A 9,573-nucleotide genomic window follows, 5' to 3' on the forward strand; every position below is an offset into this window, starting at 1 on the left:
TGCTCTAAAGGATACTGTAATTTTCGTAAAAATGGCTTGGGAAGATGTGTCTGAAAAAACGATTGCAAATTGTTTCGGAATTTTAAGCAACCCATTCAAAAGAATCATGTAGTTGAAGTTCAAGATATGAAGTAGAAAAAACTGACATTTTTGATCCCTTAGAAGTCGAAGAATTTCTTAATTTTGAATATTCTGAAAATGATACATTTCAAGACGTTGAGGATATTGAAAATATAAAAAATGAAGAAGTAGAAGCTGAAGTAGAATCCAATGATTCAATTGACAAAGTAGACATTGTGGTTAAGTTAACTAAAATTGAAAACGACCTCCTAAAAAACATTGAGAACGAACATGAAGTTCAATTGATTACATCCATAAGGCGCTATAAGGAAAATGTCATTAAAACTCAAAAAAAGCAGATGGGCATCCAATTCTACTTTAAGAACATTAATAATGCTTAATTACTTAAAATTTTCTGGATAAAAGTTGTTCTTATTCAAAATTTAATTTACACAAAAGATTGATTTTATTTCTCAAATTGGCCATTTCCCGAATTGACCACAAAAACACGTGGAACCGAAAATGGCCAATTTCAGAGGAGTCATTGTATTTGCAAATCAGATAATGGAACCGAATTCAAAAATCCACATGTCAATGCCTTGTGTGAATGTTTCAACATTCAACAGATACACAGTAGGCCAAACAATCCGAGGAGTCAAGGCATCATCGAGCGTTTTAACCAAACGGTTACGAAGTCGCTACGAGGTCGGCTGGTTCAAATTTAATTTTCCTCCAAAAAATTTGAATTCATTACAGAAAAATGAATCGAAAAATGCGAGTACATCAATCAAAATATGCTTTTGAATTGGGCAACAAGGTAAAGTAAAAAAATATATTTATAAATAGGTCAAAATTCTTAAAGATTATGGGACCAACCCAGCACTATCGTTTAAAAATTTGAAAATATTTACAGCGAAGAAGGAATAATAACAAAAATATTCACACACAATGTTGTAGAGGTCGAAATGCAAGATGGAAAGACAATAAAAACACACATGAAGAGAATTAAGAAGACGACTTAATTGAGATTTTAACATGATTTAAAATTAAAATTAAAATAATTTAAGTTTTCCATTGAATTCCATAAAATAATTTATAAGCAGACCTTAATATGTCGCGAGCGCGAGCCGCACATATCGACTTTTTTAAAAGCTATTAAATGGAACAAAAAATATCAAATAACGTTAGTACCATTGAGATAATATTCCAATATATATAATATATAAAATCTATCAGACTGAAAAACCACTCCACTCCGTGAAGTGTATAATGTCGAATAGCTCTGCGGAAATTCGGGTCGATACTACAATTCCAACTGAACTAAAAATACAATATAACAAGCCTGATATATTCCTGTATGACAAGAAGGAAAATTTGATATGGATCATTGAAGTGGGTGTTACCTCGATAGATAATTTGAAATCGGTGGAAGTGGAAAAAATGCATAAATACGACATTCTAGCCAGTGAATTACAATTAATTCACAAGGCTAAGGTAAAGATTGTACCGATTGTCCTCACGTGGGATGGGATAGTCTCTACATTCTTCAGAAAATATATGGACCTTCTTAAAATCAAAGAAAGTGTGCAAGCATACATCCAGACTGTTGGTTTGAAAAAAACAATGGAAAGCATGATAGTAGAACACAAATTTGGCTTCGAAAATATGTCTACCTCAGGTAACTCATTTGACGAAGGACGGAAATCGGTGAAGAGACGGCGAGATTCTGTAGTTTCCGCCGATGAAGGAAACAACTCCGAAGTGGGAACAGATAGCGGGAAGAGGATTCCGAGAGTAAACTTGGCGGAGCAAACTAATATGGAAAAGGAAAGTTAATTAGTTAATTAATTAAATTTCAAAATTTGTTAATTTTTATATAAAATCTATCTAATATAATTTATACGGCGTACCAGAATCATACAACATTTTTAATACCGTTGCACGCTTAGTTTCGTTTTGTTGTAACAATGTCACAATCGAACCAAAGATGCTTTATTCAAGATCAATTTGAATATCAGGAATTAAAGAAAGTCCTGTCTGGGGAGATTCCACAGACAGATGACAGATTCCGGAGACGAAGGCTTATTAAAAAGCCGAATCTTTGTGTTTATTCAGGGACACCTTTATCTGAAAGATGGAAACATTAACAAATTAGTGATTTCGTTGGACGATACTAAACAAATGAGAATGCTTGCCGAACAGTTACATAAAATCAATCATTGTGGGCATAACGCATTGGAGAACCTATGCAAAGAACGATTTTTCATAATCAAAAGAGATATCATTCGTGAAGTTGTTTCGAACTGTGACGTTTGCCGCTTTTCCACACCCCTTAAACAATCGGATTCTGAATTTCATGTTATTGCAGACAGACCCAACAGAAGATTTCAAATGGACTTAATAGATCTTAAAAGGCATTCATTTTAATGAAGTTATTTAATAGATTTAAGAATAATAATGACTCATATACGTGGCTATTAACAGTCATTGATGTATATAGCAAATATGCTATTACACGCAATTTAAAAAACAAATCAGGTGTAGAAGTAGCGAAAAATCTTGAAGAAATTTTTGGACTACGGACCTTGTGAATTTTTCAGTCCGACAATGGAAAGGAATTTAAAAATTCCCACATTTCGAATTTTTTGCGGAATATAACGTTAAACAAATCCTGGACGACCTAATCACCCTAAAAGTCAGGGGATTATAGGTTTAGTCAGACGATTTCGAGATTTTTAGAACGGTTTAATCAGACAATTTCGAGATCTTTGTCAAAAATGATGTTTGAAGACCAGAACAAAACTTGGATTAAGCATATCAGGAAAGCGGTTTATGTGTATAATCTGACAAAACATTCTTCGACAGGTGCTATAAATAAAAACTATAATTAGATGAAACACCATTTATGCGATATCGTGGAATACTGGTTTTAATCCAATTGTTATGATGCACAAGTTGATGACAACAGAGCGTAGTTTAATTCAAAAAAATTTTTTTTAGATTTTATAACTACTAAGATGAGCCAGAAGTCGGCACAATGTTTTTAAAAAAGCTTTTCGACAGGTGCTATAAATAAAAAATATATATAGAGTGCGAAAAAAAAAAAAGAAAATTTCTTGTGGTGTCGTGTATGTCTGTTTTCACCAGTCTGCAAGCAAATCCTGAGGGCTCTCTTACAAAAGATATTAGAGATAACCAACAACTATTGGTAAGAAGCAAGTCTTCGGGGCTACATGATCCCCATGAAATTTGTGGAAACTCTCCTACCGAACATGTCTCACCCCATCTAATCCCTCTTAAATCGGTGATCGGTGAGGAACACTCTAACGACAAAGTCAAATGGATTTCTGGTGTTGTGGAGTCAGCGAAGAGACGATTTGGCAGAATTCCTCGTGGAGGATGGAGACTTATTGCCGAATGTTTCAACGTCCGCTTTCTCACTCAAAAGAGTGTCTCTGATGTGAAAAACTTACTGAATGTAAAGCCCTGCTCTAATGGCTGTGGCAGTCGAAATAATGTGGATACCTCAGATTACTTATTGCCAAAGACAGAAATCTCCATTTATGGTAAATGCAAGGAAGAGTTTAATCTCCAAATTCAGGAACTTAATCAATCCCACGAAATGCGAGAATGCCCACAAAGAAGATTCCGTATAAATTGCTAAAGACTGATGTTCTTGTCGCAATTAATGCAGTGATTTCGAACTATATATTATCTTCTCCGCCTGCAAGCATAAATGAAATCACGGATATAATTTATGCCGGGCAATGCTCATATGAAAACATTACGAGGCAACCCCTAACAAAAAGCACATGGCTTGAGGATACGGAAAGAAAGATTTCCAAACTTAGAGAAAATCTAACTTTCGTTAATAAGTTTAATGGCCAGCAATCTAAAGACGAAAAAGAGAAGACACTGAACATTTTATGCTCGTTTGGATACAAAAAATCCAGAAAGGGAGAGCTGGCACGCGTATCTAGTCTTATTGAAGATAGAGTCAAAATTATGGAGAAAAAAATCTCAACCTATCGCTCCAGAAAGTCGTTTAGACAAGATAATTTCTGTTTTGAACTAAACAGGAGAAGATTCTATCGAAGACTGAACTGTGAAAACAAAGATTCTGATTGTCAAGTCCCAGAAGATAAGTGTCTATCTTTCTGGAAGGGCGTATGGAAGAAAGAGGAGAACCGTGCTCCTAAAGCTATTGTTGGTAAGCATATTACTGGAGCTGAACAGCTTCCAAGTGACGTGAAAACTGATTTTATCAAGAATGTTATCCAGTGTGTACCCAATTGGAAAGCCGCGGGTTGTGACGGAGTTTATGGATTTTTTATCAAAAAGTTCGAAGCTCTTCATGGCCATTTGTGCGATGAGATCCTTAAAATTGTGAACGGAGGCTATTCCCCTGCTGAGTGGTTTTACACAGGAGTAACATACCTCATTCCAAAAAATGAAAAGTGCCATTCCCCAAATGACTTAAGGCCGATTACCTGCATGCCTATATTGTACAAACTTGTCACTAAATGTGTGAATACAAAGCTTACAGACTATATCGAAGCGTTTAACCTTATCTCGGATAATCAGCTGGGAGCTAGAAGGCAATGCCAAGGCGCAAAGGAACAAGCACTAATAAACCAGTGTGTCAATAGTGAGTATGGAAATAACTTATTTGCAACGTGGATCGATGTCAGAAAGGCATTTGATTCTGTCAATCATGAATTCTTATGTCAAGTGCTTGATCAGTCTGGAATTCCGAATTGGATCACAAATTTTGTGAAAACTTTAATCAAAAATTGGAATGTCATTTTGACACTTAACAATAAGAGAATTGGAACTGTAAAATTGGAAAGAGGAATCTTACAAGGAGACTCACTCTCTCCACAACTCTTCACTCTGGTAATGGATCCGTTAAGTAGGAGCTTGAATATGAAGTTCCCGAAGGTGCGTATAGGTCAAAATGACCCGTTCACGGTTTCATATTCAACAAACCATTTGTTGTTTATTGACGACCTGAAAATAATTGCTGAGAAAGAAGACACCGTTCTAAAAATGATGGAAGATGTCGATGAATATTTTGATGCCGTTGGCCTCAAGAGGAACTCGGAAAAGTCTGCGACTAACCTGGACTATGTGAAAGATACAAAATGTCTGGATGGGTGTGCTGGGTATCGATACCTGGGAGTCTTGGAGGATAGAGGAAGTGATGTCAAGAAAATCGAGGTAATGAAAACAATTGCTCGAAACGTGAAAGAGAGAATCGAGAGTCTTGCAAAAACAAAGTTAAGTGCAGTAAACCTCTTTAAAGCGATAAACGAATATGCACTCTCTCTCTACAACTACTATATCGGATTGATCGACATTGAACCGAGTGAGTTTGATGCCATTGATCTGGTAATTCGTCGCATTCTAACTACTTTACGAATCCATCTGAAGCCCGCTAATAAAGAAAGATTATATCTCGGCAGAAATGGTTTTGGAAGAGGCTTAATCTCAATTTCCAATAAGAGCGAATGCATCCTGCTCCAATTTCTCTCCGACCTTGAAAGAAAAGCCTCGTTGTGCCTCAGAAGAGCAGGAATCTTGCGGGTCTTGAGAGAAAAGAAAACACATATGACCACGATTGCAAGATTTCTCGCTCTCAAGTACAATCTGGAAGACCAATCAAAATTGGATGTAAACCTTATTAAGGAGTGCCAGAAGAAAAGACTAATGGACACCATTAAATCTAAGATGATACATTCAACGCTGTTTAAATGCATTCAGGAACCGAGTGCTGATATCGTGGAGTCCAATGTATGGCTAGCCAATGGGAACAATGGCCCAAAGGCCGAGGCACTATATTGCTTGGCCCAGGATCGCAATTTGTTTTTCGGAGAGGCAAAGCCTAATTGTAACCATTGCGGCTCGGCAAGAAAAACCGTGGATCACCTAGCTACTCGATGTAGCAGAATGCTTCACGGGTCATACATGCGAAGACACAATGAAATTGTCAGATGCATACATCTACACGTCTGTCGTCAGTACGGAATAAAGAAATGCAAGAAATTGAAAGCACACTCAGTCCAGTCGGTCGTGGAAAATAGTCGTGTTGAAATACGAGTAGACATGACGTTGCAGACCGACATTGAAGTTAAAAACAACAAGCCAGACATTTTCGTGCTTGATAAAATGAAAAATGAGATAACGATAATCGAAGTCGGGGTCACATCCCAGGACAGGTTAAAGCAAGTCGAAGTAGAGAAACTCCACAAGTATGATCTACTTGCTGGAGAATTGGCACAGATTCACAAGGCAAAAGTCACGATAGTCCCTGTCGTATTGACATGGGATGGGGTAGTGACCAAGTTCTATAAGTCCTACATGAAAAAGTTGAATATAGAGGTCCCGACTAAGGCGTACATTCAATCAGTGACAATCAAGAAAACCCTGGAGAGCATGGTCGTTGAATACAAACATGGCATGAAGGTCGACAACTACCAAATTGAGAAGGAAACGGATAGTCTTATCGCTAGAGGAGAAGAACTGGGAGTGTCAGTTGACTTGCCAGAGGAGTCTGCTTTCTTACTGCAATACGAAGAGGAGAGGTGTCAAGACATGACCGGTCAACGGAGTAGTTCCCCTAAGAGAAGAGAGAATATCAATTAATTTTTAATTTTCGTTTAATTTTTTGTTTAAAAAAAAAAAAAACAAAAAAAAAATAGATGTGCGATATATGGAATATTTGTTTAATACGGTTGTCAATGATGCTAAGTTGAGACAACGAAGACGAAGTTGATTCAAGATGAAATATTTTTAGATGTTGTAACTACTAATGAAGAGCCAGAAAAAATCATTCGATTTTAATTTTGTTCCGGTTAATTTGGACTCGCGTTATTTCAAACGAATGAACAAAAGAATGGGTGTTCATCGTTCTAAGTACGATTTGAAAGCAGGAGATACTGTATACGTTATTTTTTGTTATTTCAAAGGCAAGAATTCAAAAGATTATGGGACAAATCATCTCTCAGATTAGAAAAATTGAGAGCCCATATTCTTCACCTGTAAAAATCATTGAAAAGTTATCTAATAATTTGTCATGATATGCACCAGGGAAGGAATGCATAAAAAGATACACTCAAAAAGACTTAAAAAGATTATATGATTTTTTTTGGCTAAAAATTTTTTGTTTAAAAAAATAAAAAAACATGTCTAATTATTTTTTGTCTAGTAAAAAAAGAGATTAAAAGAACAAAATCAAAAAATATAAATAGAAATAAGTAAAAAAAGGAGATTAAAGGAATAAAATCGAAAAATATCACAAAAAATATAAATAGAAAAAAGTAAAAAAGGAGATTAAAGGAACAAACTCAAAAAATATCACAAAAAGTATAAATAAGTAAAAAAAGGAGATTAAAGGAATAAAATCGAAAAATATCACAAAAAATATAAATAGAAATAAGTAAAAAAGGAGATTAAAGAAACAAACTCGAAAAATATCACAAAAAGTATAAATAAGCAGAAAAAAAGGAGATTAAAGGAATAAAATCGAAAAATATCACAAAAATGATGAACTTTCAGATAATTAAATCATTAAAAGAAAATACATCTTGAATTATTCCTTCTTAATCCGATTAAGATAAAAAAATAAATTGTAGCAAAAATTAAGAGAGCACCACAAAGTAAATCAACAGCGTGCTCACAAGTGGCTTAATTTATTAGGTATTAGGTTTACCATTTTAAAATAAGATAATTAATAATAATTAATAAAAAACTTTATTTTTATTACAAAACAGTTTTGAATGTCAGTAATTTTCACCTTTAGAGAGAGCAAGGATCTAATAATGTCACCGGCCACAACTGTTACTCCGCCAGATGTGTTACACCAACATCAAATTGTCAAGTTGGAAAAAACTTAAAACATGAATCCTTTGGTATATTTCTATGAAATCAAAGAAAACTTATAAATTTTTAAAAAATATTGATGTTTTTTTAAATTACAAATACACGTTAAAAATGCGTTTAGTGCAAGTAACAAAGGAAGACTTAGAATTACTTAAGGAACTTAAGAGCAATCCTGAGCTCGTATTCGTCAGCAGGACGCTTTCGCGGATGCAAAGATCAAGACTACTGAAATTAGCAAATAAATTTGATTTTTTGGATGGAGCTCCATATATCACTAAAGATGGACTTAAATTAAGATTTTTCTGCAGCGATGAAGCTGAACTTAAAGATAAATATATTGAAGTTTGCATAATAAATGTTTATTTCAATTGGCTGAACATAATTTGAATCATTTTGGTCGAGACCGGTTGTTTTCAAAATTGGCGCGCTTATACCACGGAATATCACGTGCAGAGATCAATCGTGTCATAAAACGATGTATTCCTTGCCAGGTTTTAAGTTTTTTTTATTAATTTTTTAGTCAAAAAAATCATTGGCTACTAAACCCCCAGTTACGCCGATCATTGCAAGGCGGAGTCGCGATCGGTATATCGCCGATTTAGTGGACCTAAGGAGATATTCAGATATTAATGATTCTTATAACTGGGTACTTTTGGCTATATAAAGATTAGATTCTTGTAATTGTCGATTCTTTTTCGAAATTCGCGATAGTTGAGTTATCTTTTACCAAAAGAGCTCATGAAATTGCTTCGTTATTTCAGAACATTGTTGGCAGCTGATAAAATGGCTCAGAGAAGAAAATGGAAGTATGACGAGGCTACTTTTAGTGTAGGAGAGATAGTAATCTTAAGGTATTTGGGATGTATAAACATGTAATTTAGGCAAGATAATGACGCTAACAAACGACAATATCCACTTTATGATGGATTAGAGATGGTGAAATACACAATTGTGGCAAAAGACGATTTTGTAGTAACAATACAAAGTGAGACAGGTGACATGTATGAGAAAATACATGTTTCACGCTTAATTAAAATTGGGAATGATCCTTCTTTTTTGTGATTCCTTGATAGAAAACGTTTTAAACTAATAAGAGGCTTTTAAAATTTTTTTTATTAAAAAAAAAGAATAATTATTTAATAAAAAAAAGATATGGATAAGCCAAAATTAAATAGATTGCTAAATAATTTAAAACTCATATTTTACACGGTATGTTGGTTTTTGGGAAAAAATTCATGTTTCAGTCCAAATTTTTTCTATTCAGAAAAGCATATTTTTGCGAACAATTAGGTTATGCTTTGTATTAATTTTTAATTTTAAAAGTTTTATTTCTATTTATATGAATTTTTAGTGTAACATATCTGGCGGAGTAACAGTTGTGGCCTGTGACAAATAATAACCATATTATTGAAAAAGGTATTTAAAATCAATTAATCTTGGCTATACCAATTGGAAACTACTTACGCCACTTGACTGCTAAATTGGCCGCGAAGAGTGTATGCCCCCGCCTCAGCTCAGAATTTGCTCCTTACCAAACTCGGGGTGGGGATCGCCAACGGTTGCGAGTCCGACATCGCCAATTTATTTTTTGTACATCAATCCTCCCTGGTGACATAACTACCGAATTAGCAG

At 34.7% G+C, this 9,573-nt stretch overlaps 2 protein-coding genes across 2 annotated transcripts; both read left to right on the forward strand.

Moving 5' to 3' along the window:
• Nucleotides 1-1,329: 1,329 nt before the first annotated feature.
• On the forward strand, nucleotides 1,330-1,896 carry LOC115227574. The gene has a single exon (XM_029798362.1). It carries the CDS (start codon nucleotides 1,330-1,332, stop codon nucleotides 1,894-1,896), a length of 567 nt encoding a protein of 188 aa, XP_029654222.1.
• Nucleotides 1,897-3,690: 1,794 nt separating this feature from the next.
• On the forward strand, nucleotides 3,691-6,705 carry LOC115227575. Its single transcript, XM_029798363.1, has one exon. It carries the CDS (start codon nucleotides 3,691-3,693, stop codon nucleotides 6,703-6,705), a length of 3,015 nt encoding a protein of 1,004 aa, XP_029654223.1.
• Nucleotides 6,706-9,573: the final 2,868 nt, after the last annotated feature.

The sequence above is a fragment of the Octopus sinensis genome, unplaced genomic scaffold (assembly GCF_006345805.1).
Source record: "Octopus sinensis unplaced genomic scaffold, ASM634580v1 Contig04931, whole genome shotgun sequence".
NCBI classification, from domain to species: Eukaryota; Metazoa; Mollusca; class Cephalopoda; order Octopoda; family Octopodidae; genus Octopus; species Octopus sinensis.

Bases quoted from the DNA above. Each gene is read 5' to 3' on its own strand.
- LOC115227574 (XM_029798362.1), top strand. From the start codon at position 1,330: ATGTCGAATAGCTCTGCGGAAATTCGGGTCGATACTACAATTCCAACT.
- LOC115227575 (XM_029798363.1), top strand. From the start codon at position 3,691: ATGCCCACAAAGAAGATTCCGTATAAATTGCTAAAGACTGATGTTCTT.